General features: G+C 40.8%; 1 protein-coding gene across 1 annotated transcript; it reads left to right on the forward strand.

Annotated features, from left to right (window-relative positions):
* Nucleotides 1–8590: 8590 nt before the first annotated feature.
* Nucleotides 8591–12361, forward strand: LOC121920293 (olfactory receptor 2G3-like; the record flags this gene model as incomplete). The annotated part of the gene is made up of 2 exons (XM_042447423.1): nucleotides 8591–9529; nucleotides 12347–12361. Coding segments are annotated over exons 1-2 (954 nt in total), but the record flags the coding sequence as incomplete, so codon positions are not given.
* Between the last annotated feature and the right edge of the window lie 5582 nt (nucleotides 12362–17943).

Genomic DNA, 17943 nt, shown 5'->3' on the forward strand with positions numbered 1-17943 from the left:
CACTCCAACCCCTGCCATGCAGGAACTCTCAATCAAAGTATCCCCGGCAGATGGCCATTCAGCCTCTGTTTAAAGACCCTCAAGGAAGGAGACTCCACCACTCTTCAATGAGGGAGTGTGTTCCACTGTCGAACAGCCCTTACTGTCAGGAAGTTCTTCCTAATGTTGAGATGGAATCTCATTTCCTGTAACTTGCATCCATTGTTCTGTTCTCTGGAGCAGCAGAAAACAAGCTTGCTCCCTCCTCAATATGACATCCCTTCAAATATTTAAATAGGGCTATCATGTCACCTCTTAACCTTCTCTTCTCCAGGCTATACATCCCCAGATCCCAAAGTCGTTCTTCACAGGGTATGGTTTCCAGAGCCTTCACCATTTTAGTCGCTCTCCCTTGGACACGCTCCAGTTTCTCAACATCCCTTTTGAATTGTGGTGCCCAGAACTGGACACAGCACTCCAGGTGGGGCCTGATCAAAGATTAATAGAGTGGCACTATTACTTCCCTTGATCTAGACACTATTGAAGCAAGGGGAGAGAAGGAAACAAAGGCAGTAGTAGGGGCAAAACAAGGTGGGATGGAGAGAAGGTGACAATAACAGGGATAGTTCTTTTCTTCCTGTATCAGCAAGTGGGAGAACTCTAACTGTTCCTCATAAAACATGCAAAAGAATCTTGGACCTTTGGGAGTAAGGACTTCATCACACAAAGGTAGCCAAACAGAATTTCAACAGGATAAAATCAAGGAACACGAGAGACACTGCAGACTGGGCCAGCCAGAAAAATCAGCAGTAGCAGAACATGCCACAAACCATCTTGGGCATAAAATACTGTTTGAAAACACTGAAATTCTGGACCATGCCAACCACTACCATGTCAAGATGCACAGGGAAGCCAGTGAAATTCACAAACATCTGGATAATTTCAACTGGAAAGAAGAAACCCTTATAGTGAACAAAATGTGGCTACCAGTCCTGAAGAATAGCAAAATAAGGACTCAGCAAATGGGAAACCATTCAGAGTCAGGGGCTTTCCCAGCAGATAATTGATCACCAATTAGCAGACATTAATCCTCGTTTGCATTAGCCTCCCAGGCTGAGGCCTGCCATCAACGCAGAACAAGACACATGCAAATCACTCCTGCATTCCCAGGCTCACACTGTGTGTGTGTGTGTGTGTGTGTGTGTGTACACTTTTTCCAGGCAAACATTCTCTGAAGATGCCAGCCACAGATGCTGGCGAAACGTCAGGAAGAAACTCTTCTAGAACATGGCCACATCGCCCAAAAAACCCACAAAAACTATAAAAGCTAGTTTGACTGATTCTTATCACACAACATTGTGCCTGTCCTGCTGCTGGTTTTCATGTAATTTGTTAGTGGAGTACTAATATTACTGTTTTTCCATTGGTGCCTTCTGTGCAAATTTGCAATAGGTCCTTTCTGCTGCAGTTCCAGTATGGCGGCTGTCACATAACATCAATTGGTGATTCTGCCCCTCTCCCCACTCCCTCTTGCTACTCCCAAGCAGGATGTTTTGCTTTCCTTTCCTATTTCTTTTCTTTTTTTTCTTTAAAAGTTCCATTGCATTGCCATAATTGCTAAAGTGTGGTAAAAATAAAAATTATAAAAACCCAGAACACCCTGGGTAGAGCATAGGGCAAGAAGGCAGGGTTATAGAGACTGTGTGGAAGAGAGTGTGGGACCATAGATCACCAAAGCAGCACCTTAGTACTATTGCAAAAAAGTGAGATAATGAACGTTCTCCATCAGGTATGTTTCCATTTTCTTAAACTAACGTGACTGCAGTGAGATAGCAGGCTGCTATCCCAACTGAGAGAAGTCCTAACTGAGAGAAAGAAGTTGGTAGCATAATTTTTCCTAGACTTTAATTTGCTTCATCAGATGCATGGAATGAAGTGTAGGAACAAACCTTTATAGCAATTAATGAATAGGTTGCATGTTTGAATAACAATAGAAAGGCCAATTTGTTGGGGGACAAAGGCAAGAGGTTGCCTAAAGGTGAGTAGATAACCATATGAATAATGGAGGGAATTGCTGAAATATAATATCATGCTGTCTGGAAACTAGAAAGGAGATGTGATGAACTAGTCAAGAGAGTCCTCATGAATCTGGAGTGTTCACTAGTGTTATAATATGTGTAGGGTGCCAGGAAACAATTGTATCTTTTCCTCATAAAATGGAATGATTTTTTTTCTGGACTTCTAATAAAAATGCATAATATTTCTACATCCAAACATCAGACTCCGTGGAACCTTAAATACTAATTATGTTGCCGCTTATGTAAAATTTAATTCCCAGAATTCCACAGCATTGAGCCATAGCAGTTAAAGTGGTGTCAACCTGGATTATTTCTGCATTGTGAATACAGCCCTTGTCAGCTCTATCCTATGTTGAGCTTCTTTTTGACCAGAGATTGATATATCTCAGGGTTGCTGAGGTCACCTTCTCCTTCTCCTCTCTCTTCACACTATTTCTTCACCCCCTGAGAGGCTCCTTGTATCTTCATCTTAGTTGGAATGAGGATTTCTTTTACCTTTTCTCCCTCAATTATATTGGTAGCTGGTGGTTCCAGTTAAACTGGAGTGATGAATCACACTGACGGAGCTCTGGTGACGCAGTGGTTAAATGCCACTACTGCAGCCACTCACAGCCACTCACAGCCACAAGCTTGTGAATTCGATCCCAGGCAGGGCTCCAGGATCCACTCAGTCTTGCATCCTTCCGTAGGTCACTAAAATGAGTACCCAGCTTCCTGGATGCAATTGGCTTACAAATTGTAAACCTGTTAGGGAGTGCTGAGTTCACTGATAAGTGGTATAGAAATGTACATGCTATTACTATTTAGTCCAAATTTTAAAGAAGCTACCCAAGGTGCCAAATCTACTATGATAATACAGTTCAGAGCTATGGGTAGATCCTTTTAGGTATGAACGCAAATCAGGATCAGATTCTCTGCACCAGTAGCATCAGAGCTGCCAAGAGTCCATTGCTCAATGTACTCAATATACCTCTTTTAATAAATGTTGATTTCTCTTCTTCGGGGATTCCCAAGAAAGTCACCAACCATTTTAATATTCTGAACGGCAAAATACTAACATCTGTGCCATGTCCACAGGGTTACTGGCTTTATGTAAATCAAGATTTCCCTAAGGTAGGTCCAGCGCTCTAACTACAGAGATTATCACACTGCCTTTCCTCCCAGCCTTGGTGCAGGCTGAAACTTTAAAAAACATTTTAAAAACAGTTGTTATCACATGCCTCTGTGTCCAGTCTGGAGGTATCCCATACTGATCTTGGCATCCCTTACCTAATCCGTACTTCTCTGACACTTTGTGAAAGAACAGGAAATCCCTGGGCAAAGCCCGTGCCGAAGCTAGGAGGAAAGGCAGTGTGATAATCTCTTACTATACCGCACCATCTCTCCAAAACAAATATAGTTGGGAATGTTTCTACATATCACTTTCTTCTGGCAATATTTGAAGTTTGCTTCAATGTTCTTCTAGTTTGAAGGGTGGTATTAGTAACTATTCTCTCACACACACAGACATTTGCAATATTTAGAAAGTGTTCCATAGCTTTGCTCCTGTTTCTTGCCTCATTAAAGCTTTCCTTCGTGCCACCCCATGGGCACTTTTGAAAGAACCTAAACCTTTGGGACTTAGCTACATTCAGTTGTGCAATGTGTAGTTTGCCCTTGGTTGTTTGGTCTGAGTTCTCCTTCTCTGGGGGCTCCGTGACTGTTTTTAGGCAACATTTTAATAACTTTCAATTGTACCTTTGAGAACAACAGTTCTGCCCTCCCCACCCTCCTGAAAAATGCCCACAAAAATAAACATTCGACAACCTTCCTTACAGATTCTTTGGTGTTGGCTACACCCTACAAACATAATGCCAAGGCTGAAAGAGATGCAAGCAGAAGGTTGAACTGAACAGGCCAGCGGGATTAAGAACTGAGGAGTGCAGGTTCAGTGTCTCTCTTTTCTTTTACATTTGACTGCTATGTAGCCACCAGTAAACACTTGGCATTTCAATAGGCCTCTTCCCAAATTTTCCTGTTCCTAGTGCTCCTTATTTCCCTCTCCCTTTTAACTAGTTCTCTAGCTATAATGCTGCATTACATTATCTCTGTGTAAAACCTAGGTGTTTGATTATGGATATTATTGCATGAAGCTTCCCTCACGATGCTGTTGTGGCTTTTTAAACATCCCAAACAACAATAATTCTTATCACACTACCACACAATTGTGAATTGATAACAGGTTGCTGATGCATCTCATCGCACTACCACTCCTTTTACTCATCAGCTATCGGAGATTTAAGTTTTGCTTTCATTGAGAAAAGGGTGTGTGTGGGTGTGCATACAGTGACACCCGTTAAATCCCATTTTTCCTGCCTCAAATGAAATGGTTGCCTCCTCAGTACTAAGAAGTCTTGCTTTCATTGAGAATGGAGGGTGTGCTCAGTGAAACCCCTTTATATCCCCTTTCTTCTGCCCAAAACAGATTGCCTCCTCAGCAGTAAGAAGCTTTGCTTTCACTGGGAATGGGGAGGAGTGCACTGAAGCCAGTTTAAATCCACTTCTCTCTGAATTACCCCTGAATATACTTCGATAACATACTTCAATAACAGGTTGACTGCAGGACTGACAGCTATTCATGGGATTTTTGCATTCATTAAAAGCAGCAGCAGAAGCACAGACTGATTACAGGATACCTACTGCCTAGCCATGATATGATGCGATAAGATCCGTAGATTACAGTTTCAATTCTGCTTCTATCCCACTATTTAAGAACTGTGCAATAATCTCCTTAATCATTTTATTGGTTAATCTGAGGCTGCAGTTGCCTTGCACTGCAATCCTTTACACATCTATTCAGAAGTAAGCCCTACTGAGTTCCACAGAGCTTATTCAAAAGTAAGTACTTGGAATTCACTTGTTGGAACTGAATGGCACTTTCTTCTAAGGGGCTATTCAGATGGTGAAAATAATCCTGGTAGAATCTGGGTTGAATTTTTGTTGTTTACATCCAATTCAATTTGGGAGGACCTGCCAAAAACCCCATTTAACCTGGCATAATCAATCTCAGGGTTTTCCCCAAGTTTTCCTAAAAGATTCACATAACCAATTCGAACAGACCCGAGATAAATGGGGATAAAACTCTGCATGCCTTGAATGTGCTACAAATATATCCGCATCATCGACTCCATCTTTATTTGCTGTGTGAGCAACAGACCTTGCGGAGATACAGTTCCGATTGTGTGAACAACAAACCCACAATGCTTAAGTGAGATTATTCAGACAGTCACGCTAAAAAAACCAACTCTGAATAGGGCCTAAAACATTGGGTTTAGGAGTACAGTGTAGATCAGGCCAATTTATTCTTCTGATGAATGGGATCATTTCTCTTGCGGTCTTCATTCTCTTTTCTACATCCCTTCATGCTTGGGTGTACCAGGGGAGGAATTAGAGCAATGCCCTACATATATGAATTCTGCCCCCCAGAAAAAAGGAAATTTCCTTCAAATCCCCAAATTTCTAGCATTGTAGTAATTTAGAACTTCAGCTGAATATTTAAGAAATGTAGCTTAAGCATCCAAAGAAAAGGAAGAGGAACAGGATGACCAGATGTCCTAACCACAAAGGAGGACAAGTCACAGCAAAATATAGGATATTCAAGAAAGATGTAGGACAATACAAAATAAAAGCTAAAAACAATAGAAAATAAATTCATAAAAGCAACAATAGAAATATAAATTCATAACAAATGTGCCCTGAGCTCTAGGAGCATGTTTTGTCTGCTGCTGCTCTTAGGGGGGGAAAAAACTTTAGAAGGATCCATCCTAACCACATATTTGCAGCAAGGATAGGCAATGCCTTGAAGGAGGATAGCAGGTGGTGTTTCTCAATGAGCTTCTTAGTCATGCTCAAAATGTAGGACATTTTGGAATGCCCCCCAGATAAAAGGTTAAAATGACAGAAGGTTGAAATATAAGGCATTTCCAGGAAAAGGAGGAGGTCTGGTCACCCTGGGCAGGAAGCGTTACCAAAGGAATGAGAGCAATGTAAGCTATTTTCAATGTCTTATTCTTTGCAAAGCTGGACAACAGGGGGGGGGGGGAGTTGAAGCAAAGATTCATTTGAGAGTTGGCAGAATTGTTACTGGAGAAAATGCTCTCTTTTTGCCTTCCTTCTGCCTACACTGATGCCTTCATGCCTTGGCACTCTCCTTTTCTTTGCCCGCTTCTTGACTTTTTTGTATCTTCTTTTTTTCTTCTCTCCAGATGTTGTCTCTCCACCCGACCGGCAATTCTCTTTCTTCCACTTTCTTCATCACTGTTCGGTTTTTTATTTTCCAGTATGATTTTAGCACCTTTGTCTGATGAAGAAGTTAATGGAGCTTCAAAAATTAGTATGATGTATTTGGTGCATTTTTGGTTGACCCAATAAGGATATTGCTATTTTATGGGTATTGGGTGTTGTAGTAATTATTTTAACCATCTGTTTCTTTATCTTTTTTCTCCTCTATTTGTTTTTGAAAATACCCTTGTTGCCAACCCCATCTTACCATTTGCTTAAAAAGCTGTTTCTTGCTGCACATTTTATTTTCATACTGCACAAAATGTGTCCAGCTGCACATCAGAATAATGTCTCTTTCACATTTGTGTGGTTCCCTCCTTTTCTTTTTGTTTTAATTCACCACTGGTTCCTGCAAGCTGAAGAAGACTCTCAGCTCTATAGGGTTGTTTACTCAGTAAAGAAAATGGAAAGAGGCCAAAAATATTAAAATCTGTGTAAGGAAGAGTAGTGTGGTGTAGTGCTTTGAATGTTGGACTGTGACTCTGGAGGCCAGGGTTCAATTCCGCTCTTGACCATGAAATATACTGGGTGATCTTCAGCAAATCACACTCTCTCAGGCTCAGGGAATGGCAATGGGAAACTTCCTCTGAACAAAATCTTGCCAAGAAAATCCCATTATAGTGTCACCTTAGGGTCACTATAAGTCGGAAAGAACTTGAAGGCACGCAACTCACACAACAAGGAGGAGTAGGTAAGTAATATTTCTTTACTCAAGCTAAAAGTAGAATCACAGCATAGACATTGCACTCTGGGTGTAGAATTCTGAGGAGATGAATTTGTAGTAATTTACATTTCTTTTTGAATCTGTTACAGTTAAGCAGGCTCCAATTAAATCTTATCAACCAGAAACTGTGGCTGGAACTATTTCCCCTAACTTTGGTACCACATATTATTTTTAACAGGACATACTGAGGACTGAAACTATCTGGGATCGTCTGCATGAAAAACATGCTCAGCAACATGTAGAATATTTATATTATCCTGGCAATATGAGCATGCATCAATTGTAGCTTAAATCCAATGTCCTGCTAGCAGCCACCCATTAGCATGATGGGACTTTCTTTTCTTTCCTCTGTGCTGCCTGACAGTGTGCTATGATAGGGTTGCCAGACTGAAAACTGGAGAGGTCTCTTACACCTTTATTAACTTCTTGACGAGAAAACCCTTTGATAGGTTCAAGGCCTTTGGATCGCCTAATGTTGGAAATAACTTGAAGGCACATAACAGCAACAGAAGAGGGAATTTTAATAGATAATGCTTGTTACACAACCAGATAACAGGCAACCCATGCTGAAATGCCCTCTTCTACAAAACCAACAAAAGTACAGGAACTGTCTCCAGCTGTGGAAGGTTTCCAGGTATTATGTAGCAGATTTTGAGTGCATTGGGAGAGGAGCACAGGAAAGGGAAGGGAGAAATTCCTGGTGCTACACAGAAGGGGAACATCCCTGTTGGTAGGGCTTCTTGATTTTTGGAGTTGGCCTCTCTTCTCTAGTCCTTAAGGTGAGGGGGAGGAATCTCAGGGCAAGAGCATTTTCATGAATGTGTCCATCACTGTGTGTTCTGGGCTCCTCACTGCTCTGGGTTGCTCTGGAGTGGCTTCTGTAGTCTGCTTTCTGTTGTTCAGGGTGGTGGTTCCTTTGCCTTCCTCTAAGGCTGAGAGAGTATGATTTGCCCAAGGTCACCCAGTGAGCTTCCATGGCTGAGGATCTCCCAAGTCTGAGTACAACACTCAAACCCAGGGTAACCAGATGTCCTATAGTTCAGACAGAAGCCTGAAATATAGGACATATCCTGGAAGAGGATAATGTCTGGTCACCCTGCTCAAACCACTATGCCATACTGTCTCCAATTAGCATGATAGAGAGTAGAATCTCTAGAGCCTGGATCTAGATTTTTCAAGGCATAGATACTCAAGTTGCAATCTGAGTATGGGAGTCAATGAAGGCTCTTGCACAAGTAAGTCACCCAGTCTAGAAATAATGCTTCCCTCGCAGCAATTTGTTTCACTTTCCATTTGTCCTCATCTGCATCTGAAGAAGTAGACTGAAGTCTACGAAAGCTCATGCTGTCAATTTTTCTTTCAGTTACTCTCAAAGGCGCTACAAGATCTCTCTATGTACTGATTCTACAGACTAACACAGCTATATCTTGGATTCTACCATTTGTCATCATGTTTATCTCTTTGTTATTTCATTTGCATTTTATAGACAATGTATAGGGAGGCATCATGGGGAGAAGGTAACCAAAGCTACCAAGGAGAATTCATCTTATTGGGAGTGGCTGATCGACCACACTTGGAAACACTGCTCTTTACACTCATTTTGGTCTGCTATCTGATGACCCTGCTGGGCAATACAACTATCATTCTTGTGTCCAAACTGGACCTCCGTCTCCACACTCCCATGTACTTCTTCCTCAGCAATCTTTCTTTCCTTGACCTTTGTTTCACCACCAGTCTTGGCCCCTACATGTTGGTGAACTTCTGGAGGAAGAGCAAGACCATCACCTACGGTGCTTGTGTGGCCCAGCTGTACATTTCTCTTGCACTTGGTTCTACAGAATGTATTCTGTTGACTATTATGGCCTATGATCGTTATGCGGCTGTCTGCCACCCACTACGCTACACTGTCATTATGAGCCATTCCATATGTTTCAGTATGGCTGCAATCTCCTGGCTTAGTGGCTTTACTAACTCACTTGTGCAGACAATTATGACAGTTAGGCTTCCACTATGTGGCCAGAACAGGGTAGACCATTTTTTCTGTGAGGTTCCAGCCTTTCTCAAACTAGCTTGTGTTGACACGTCACTCAATGAGGCCATACTCTTTTCTTCTAGCGTTGTGTTCCTTCTAGCACCACTAAGCCTCATCACAGTCTCATACGGTTATATTGCAGCTGCCGTGCTGAAGACCCAATCAGTTGAAGGCAGGAGGAAAGCCTTCAATACCTGTGCTTCCCATTTGACTGTGGTGTCACTCTTTTATGGGACAGCCATTTTCAGCTACCTCCAGCCCCCATCCAACTATTCCAGTTACCGAGGCAAAATAATTTCCCTTTTCTATACATTCGTCACCACCATGCTGAATCCACTCATCTATACTCTCAGGAACAAAGAGGTGCACAGAGCTCTGCGGACAGCAATGAAAAGGAACCCTGCAACAGACGTCTAGAGATGTGAAGACCAGAAAAAAACTGAAAAAATTCAGGAAAAAAACACATCCCTCCCATTTTAAATAAAATTTACAGGGCACTGCTGTTGTCTCAAGAGAATAAAAATGTTTCATTTTTGTTTTTGCTTGTGAGTGGGTCTGTTTGGTTCTGTTCTCTCCACATAAACTAGCAAAACCAAAGAGGTTCCATACAGTTCAGGAGACTCTTAGGAAAAAACCCTCAAGAGTAAATTCCATTTGCAATCATTGTTTGAATACACTGTATTTTTAATATACCAATTGTGATAATTTTACACCAAATCAAATTGCACATAGGCATACTTTATGTTCCTAAAGTAACCAGAGTGACTTTCAATCTGTAAAAAGTGATAATGTTGCATTTTTTCAGTTTTTCCAAAAATTTCTATTTTTTTTTCTGGGGGAATATTGGAAAAAATTAGGGTTTTTTTCATGGCTGCAAAGTTTCTGGAAATTTTACATCTCTACATAAGCCGAATGGCTTCCCACTTAAATCAGCGGGTTACTGATTACCAGTGTCTTCCAAAAAGAACACTTCTAGTGTACTTTTCATTGTACTTTCCTTTTTTTATTATAAAAGTGCAGTTGGCCTTTCATATCCATAGATTCCTTATCCATGGATTCAAACATCCATGGCTTGAAAATATTTTTTAAAATATATAAATTCCAAAAGCAAACATTGATTTATTTGTTATAAGAGATACGATTTTACTACACCATTATAAATAATAGGACTTGAGTATCCACAGAGTTTGGTATCCACAAAAGGTCCTGGAACCAAACCTCAGTGGATACCAAAGGCCCACTGCAGTTAGGGATGCCATTTTGCATTTAGGAAACTAGTTTTGTAGTTTTCATGCTTCATGAATGTACTAACAGCTGAAGCCTCTAAAAACTCTGAAGTGGGAGAAGTTGTCTCAGCTCAAAGACTACAAGATGTTACATTCCCTTTGTATGCAGCTTAAGCAACCTGAATAAACATAGACAAAGAGTAATAAGCATGCTCTGTCAAGCTAAAAGCTCTATTGTGTAGTTTAGAGCATGCACAGTTAAAATAGCTGCAGTATGACTTTTCCATTTTCTTTAAAGAGTGCCTGCTTTCAATAAACTCGGTCTGCCCCACTTTCTTGATGCATAGCAATTTGAATGGAATGTTTCCATTGTTCAAAGTTTGTGTGTGTGTGTGTGTGTGTGTGTGTGTGTGTGTGTGTGTGTGTGTAATATCTTTCTGACAGCTTTAGGATTTCTTCTGCAGCTCTGTGCTCACATGGGAAGTGTGGCAAACCAGGTTTTCAGTTCTGCCCAACAAAATAAATGTCTTTAAACTAAGGCATATATTTTGTCCTCAAGAAATCAGTAAATAGAGAAGCCACTTTGTATGCTGCTTAAGCAACCTGAATAGACATAGGCAAAGAGTGACAAAGCATACTTTGTCAAGCTAAAAGCTCTATTGTGTAGTCTTTCCCCTCCTCCCATTTCTCAAACTGAAAAACATATATCCTCACACTACATTTTCTATTAGAGCTACTATCCATGTTTTGGAAGCAAGAGATTTGAGGGTAGGAGGCATTTGAGACTACTGTTTACTTGTGAGCACACTTTGCAGGATTAGAAAGGCAACAAGTCCTGCTCTTGATCTTGGTTTTCCCTGGTGTCTCTCCACGTACAACATGCATCACTGAATATCATGGAGGTGGTGTCAAGCAGATGGAACTCTCTCCTTAATGATTAAAAGGGATCTTAGGAACCAGCCCTGAGACTTGGGGTTGGCCTTCTTTTCCCACCATCATAGCAAAGGGAAGAATCGCAGAACTGTTTTGAAATATGTCTAGATATGTGTTATCATTTATTAGACTCTGTGTGTGTGTGTGTGTACACACACACACACACACACACAATTTAAATGAATACTCTGAGCAACTGTGGTTGATGTTCAGTGTCTCTTGATGGTGACAGCACCAAGGGCCATCATTTGATCTCCGGTTTTGCCCCTGAAATCTCTGGGCCTGTCATTGTGCTAACCTGGCAACCATACATGAAGTCAAGTCTTCCCTTGTTGGCTGTTGCCTGAGAGTGACTCTGAGCAACAAAGTCTTCCAGTATTAGAAAGGTGGGATTTGGGCAGCCCATGATGGACTACCAGTTCCCTGACATTTTGCAGTAAAGTCCTCCAAGATAAGTTTAGGCTCCATGATAGGTCCTGCTTAGTCATCTTAACAACTGGATACCATGAGCAAATGGAGAGCTGGGCAACAATCATTGCCACAGCTCTTGGGATGTGTGAACAATTTGTTTCATTGAATGGAGAAACCAAACTATCTATGTAATTGTTAGCTTGTTTAATATGCTTTTTCCCCAATACAGGTTGAGTCTCCCTTATCCGGAATTCCAAAATCCAAAATATTCCAAAAATAAAAAAAAAATTAATGAGTGGCTCAGATTGCTTTTTGATGATTCAGTGTACACAAAGCTTGTTTCATGCAAAAAGAAAATAATGAAAAATATTGTATACAGTTACCTTCAAGCTTTATGTATAATGTGCATATGAAACATACATTAATTTTGTGTTTAGACTTGGGCCCCATCTTTAAGATATCTCATCAGGTACATATATACAAATACTATACAAGTACTGTATTCCAAAATCTGAAATATTCTAAAATGCAAAACACTTCTGGTCCCAAGCAATTCCAGTAAGGAGATACTCAGCTTGTATGAGATGCATGATGACTTGTAATATGAATCAGAACAAAGGACAATTGAAACAATAGATAATACAAATGTTACACACACAAAAAAAACTCAGGCAGGTTACAAACCGCCATAAAGTACGCGCTCCGCGCGTACTAGGGTTAGGAAGGGCCGTATTAGGGTTAGGAAGGTTCTTACCTTCCTGACGGCCCTTCCTCCCAGTACGTGCGGAGCGCGTACTTTTTCGCGGCGCCCATCCACATGGGCGCCGCCATTTTGACGTACTGGACGCTGTGCGTCCAGACGTGTCGCGGCGGAAGTGACGTTGCGAGGGCGCACTCCACCCCTTGCGGCGCCACTTCCGCGTTCCAAAAAGGGAAGCCTCGCGGTCTGGCAGCTGGGGCTTCCCTACGCAGCAAATGGCGGCGGCGGGAAAACGGCCCCTTGAGGGCCGTTTGTAACCCGCCTCAGTCAGCTTTATAACGATGATGAAAACACAATACAACCAAATTAAAACATATTCTGCATCAGACAGTGAAACATTCAAAGCCCTGAGTGACCAGAAAGGTTTTTGCCTATCAGTGGAAAGAGCAAAGAGGGGACCAAACTAGCTTCCTTTGGCAGAGAAATCCACAATTTGGGGCCAGCTACTGGTACCACAACAAACTCCAAAATCCCAGGATTCCATAGGTTGAGGCCATGACAGTTAAAGTGGTGTCACGTTGCATTAATTCTGCAGTCTGGCAGCAGCCAAGGTTTTCCCCTGCCCCCTAGTTCAACTCCAGTATTCCAACTCCTCCATCATACTAACTTGACAATAACCTACTTTGGGTACTTGGGGGGGGGGGACTATAAGCAATAAAATACTTGGCTTCTTTTAGCACATTTTTGAAATAGCCTCAATACTTCTTGGTTTGGAGATTGGAGCTCTCCTCCTCTATTCCTGCTCCTGAGGGTAAGCCAGGTTTTTCCATGTTATGTTTTCTCTTGATACCATTCATTTCACCCCAAAGGAAGAAAAAGCCTGTGGGGCTTCATTACACATGGATGCGGTGTAACAGGTAGTTTGCCCTTCATTATTCAGTCTCAGTTCCAGTTCCCTGGAGCTCTCAATCAGTTCTTCAGAGAGCTACTGAAGACTGGAAAGTACCAGCTTCCTTCACATCCAACATGATGCCCATAAAAACAGATCTCTTGCCCCTTCCCATTTCAAGGCATGCAGATACTATGGGACACAATGCAGAGCAAGACTCACCATGATGCGGGGCTGAATTAAACAGGCTGACCAGGGTAGGAGTCTACAGGAAGGTGGTTTCACCTCCTTTAAAAAAAATCTTGGAAGCCAATAGCTATGTGGCTCTCTCAGCTTTCTTAAAGTCTATGTTCCTGTCCTACTTCCACCTATCTTTCCTTCCTCCTTCCCCATGATCATTCCTTTTTCACATGCACTCCACATGCTGTATTCATGTACTCAAATTATATGATCTCTAGCCTGCTAGTCCTGCCCTCCTCTTGTTCATCAGTTATCCAGAAGGAAAGGTTTTGAAGAAGAGAACTCATTCCTTTCATGGATACTTTGGACATGATCAGTATTCCTGATTGCCTGAAAAGTCCCCAAAGATAAAGCAGGATCTTTTCTTCCAAAGTTGCTCTCCACTGGCAGAAAGTAGTAGGAGAAATAGCTTAGTGTCTTTGCTGAAAATGGAATTGGAATGACTGAGTTGAGCTTATCACTCTTCCTTCCATCTTTAAACAAAATGTCTTAATCCCGTTATATTCTTTGTGTGTAGTTAAACTTTTCTCTCTGCCTATCGATTTGATCATTTACATATTATAAGTCATCAAGGGAACTTTATGTTATGGAGCAACATGCAAATGTCACTCATTCATGAAAATAAATATGTTGCCTTCCAGGGTGTCCTCTAGTCAGCCTTCCATTTCACACCACTCTTCATTCCTCTTTATTCTTGAACTTTCTCCTTCCCTCTCTCTTTCTCTCTATCTTTATATTGTCCTGTGCTTTACCCTATTTATGGACTTCTTCCCCTCCACCCCATCTTCCTTTCCTTCAGTCACACTTGTGCCCAAGGTATTCCTGCATGCATTCTTATATCTGCTTGGCTGGATAAGGTTGGGGTAGATATGTGTGTGTTAAATACCATGTGTATGGGTGACCAAATGTGAGTGCCACCGGCTATATGTTACAAATTTCTGGCATTTCCATCACTGTAGTCTCAGCTAAATAAACATGTTCACTGTTGAGCCCTGATGCATCTATAACTTGTACCTGTAATTTTCTTCTTAAGTCACTGCACTGTCATTGCTGTCTTGTTGAGAAGCAACTACATATCTTTGCTACATCTCTGAATCTGCTACCAAAGGATTCAATTTAGAAGAAAAGAGATTCCATCTAATTATAGAAAGAACTTTTTTCATGTAAGAGCTGTTTGAAAGTGGACTAGACTGCCCTGGAGAGTGGTGAACTTTCTTTCTTTGGAGGTCTTTAAACAGGGGTTGGATGGGTATCTTTCAGGAGTACTTTAGCTGTATATTCCTGCCTGGCAGGAGGTAGCACTAGATGACCCTTGTGGCCCCTTCCAACTCTAAGATTCCACGTTTCTATAATCTGTGATCACAAGTGTAGCAAAGATACTTATAGTATAAAACTGCCTAATTAAAAGGAGCTAGTCTTCAACACAGATGAGACGAAATTATATAGATAGATAGATGATAGACAGATTTCTTTTAAATTTTTCCAAACTAAAAACAAAAATAACTTTTATGTATCTCTTGTTGGTAAGATCTTCACCCTACTGGTAATTTTATATTTATTCTGTTGCTCTTTTAATTCTTTCAGGTCTACTGAAATTTGGCAACCCTAACAGTACATCATATTCAAAACGTGGGTGACCACTGCTTTATATAATGGCATATGATATAAGTACCTCTTGCCTTATTTCTTTCTCTTACTGATTTTTTTAACAGTGGATTTACATGCTTTCTCAACACTATAACTGAGTATCATTTTTTACTTTTACTTTTAAAAATAATGTAAAAGCACTTTAAAAAAGATTTTAAAATCACTTTTAAAAATCTTCCCCCCGCCATCTTTATCACCCTCCCGATATCCATTTAGAGCCAAATAGGTTTTTCTTTTCCCATTATCCCTTTATCTATTTTAAAGGGGATTCCCCCCCCCCCCCCCCCCCCCCCCAGAAAAGAATACAGTTGATGCAGTAGCTGCAAAGGGAAGAGTCCTTTTGCATGTGAAAAGTTTTGCCTTGGCTGTATGTCTTTTTTTGGCCTTTTTTGGTTTACAATTCTGAGCAGCTCACAGTTATCAGCTGCAAACTGTATGATTACCAGCTGTAAACAATAAACCCCTGACCCGCTAGGGTTTCACATACAGTGTGACACATATAATATAGTCCATTGTATGTTCAAATCAATTTCAGATATATGCAGTATAACATTATTCACTTTTAACCACTTGTTCAAGGAATTTAGAGATTAAGGTGAGTGGCTTTGAAAGGATTAGGGGAGAGACTTCAAACTAAACAGAAAGATGTGGGGGAAAGATGAAATGGAAGAGATGATGAGGGAAGTGAGAGATTTGAGAGTGCATCAGGATAGGAGGTAAGAAAAAAAGACAATAAACAGTTAGATTGGATAGCTGCAAGTTGGAAATCCACATGGACTGTTCTGGATTTTCAGTGGGAAGACTGAGGTGTATGGACTTTTCCTGTGTCCTAACAAAACAGAAACACAATACAAGGGCAATTAAGTATCACAAAAGAAGCAAAAACATTCTTATTTGAGCAAGCTTTTAATACTTAAGCAGACAAGGTTTTTAATATAGATGTATGTTTTATCTGTTTTTAATTTTTGTATGATTTTAATCATTTTATAGTGTTTTAATGTGGTTTTTATAAAGTGGTTTTCAGCTTTTTGTAAATATTTTTCATTTGTTGTCGTAGAAGCCGGCTTGGGGTCTATCCTGGAGAAAGGTGGCATCTAAATAAAGTAAGTAAATAAGTAAATAATTTCTTAAATTAGCCTTGAAGAAGAACAGTGAAAAATGCTAGCATAATAATCATAGCATCTAGTAAAGTAAAGGTAAAGTTATTTGCCTTTGACAAAGTTGTCGTGTCCATTTGTAGGGGGGTGGTGCTCATCTCCGTTACTAAGCTGAAGAACCAGCGTTCTCAAAGATAAATCTGTGATCATGTGGCCAGCATGACTGCACAGAACGCTGCTCACCTTCCCACCAAAGTGGTACCTATTTATCTACTGGCATTTGCTTGCTTTCAAACTGCCAGGTTGGCAGAAGCTGGGACTAGCAATGGGAGATCACCCCATCACGCAGCACCTGGACCTTGAACTGCCAGCCTACCAATCTTGCAATCAACAGAGTCAGCATCTTAACGACTTGAGCCACAGCGTCCCTTAGCATCTAGGCTGATGGAAAATAAATTAGATGAACTTGAAAGATTTCTGTTGCCCTTGTCATTGCTTAGTGGTCATCATATAGACTTAGGTTGCATCTGGAAGTGGCTAATAGGAGCTTCATTTTAGATTGTCTCATCACAAGGGTGAAAAGATGTTCAGAGGTAGTTTGCCATTGCCTTCTTCTGCACAGTACTGTACTAACAAGAGTTACGTAAACGCTGTTGTCTATAAGAGATTTATCTTTCATCAGTGTCTGCCCCCCACTACTGCTGTCCAATAGCTTAACCCCAGTATCTGATCATGACACTATAAAATAGCAGGAACAGAGGAAGACCATATTACATTACAGATGGATTACTTCAAGGAAAGAAGACACAGCCGTAGATCTGTCAGGGCTGTTGATGTCTGGGGCTCTTTCAGATCTCTCATTCATAGGCATGCCATAAGCCAAAACTGACTTGATGGCAAATAACAACAACATGGACTATTAAAAACAAACAAACCTGGTGCATGCTAGTCTTCTAGAACTGGTGGTGCCATCTAAATGTGTTGGACTCTAATTCTCATCATCACAAATCAGCATGGGTTTTCAGTCTGTGGGCTATTCTTTTGTTTTCCATATTTGTTGACAGATTTCAATTAGAACTAGTTTCTGTCTCTGGGATTTAAGCAGCACTATTGGTGATTCTGTTCCTGGTGATTTATTTTTCCCAAGTACTCTGAATGCAGCTTCCACTTCACTTTCTAAAATTGTAGGTTCATCTTCAAATGGTTCTTTCTTGAATAAATCTGTTGACATTTCATCTCTTTTATATAGTTCTTCAGTATATTGTTCCTGTCATCTTTCTGTTTCTACTTGGTCATGTAATGTGTTGCCCTTGTTCTGCTCTCAACTTCAAACAGAAATTCAGGGCATCAAAGTCAGAAGTGTGGAAGCAAGAGGTATCCAGGGTTAAAACAGTCCAAGGACAGGAAAGCAGTAAATCAGGGGTTTGCAGTAGCTGAGTTGATAAACAATCTGTTGATAAATAATCTAAGGATCATAAATCCATTAAACACACTTGCTAGAGCCCAGCAAATAAGAGGAGAACTGAAATTTTATTCAGCAACTTTAGATTAGATAGCCCTTCAGTCTGACTCAGTGTGGGTCTTCTTAAATTCTGATTATGCCAGAATTTGTCAAGGTTTTATTTTGTAATATTTCTTGCTTCATATTTATTATGTGTGGTTTCAGC

The sequence above is a fragment of the Sceloporus undulatus genome, chromosome 2 (genome assembly GCF_019175285.1).
Source record: "Sceloporus undulatus isolate JIND9_A2432 ecotype Alabama chromosome 2, SceUnd_v1.1, whole genome shotgun sequence".
Lineage (NCBI taxonomy): Eukaryota > Metazoa > Chordata > Lepidosauria > Squamata > Phrynosomatidae > Sceloporus > Sceloporus undulatus.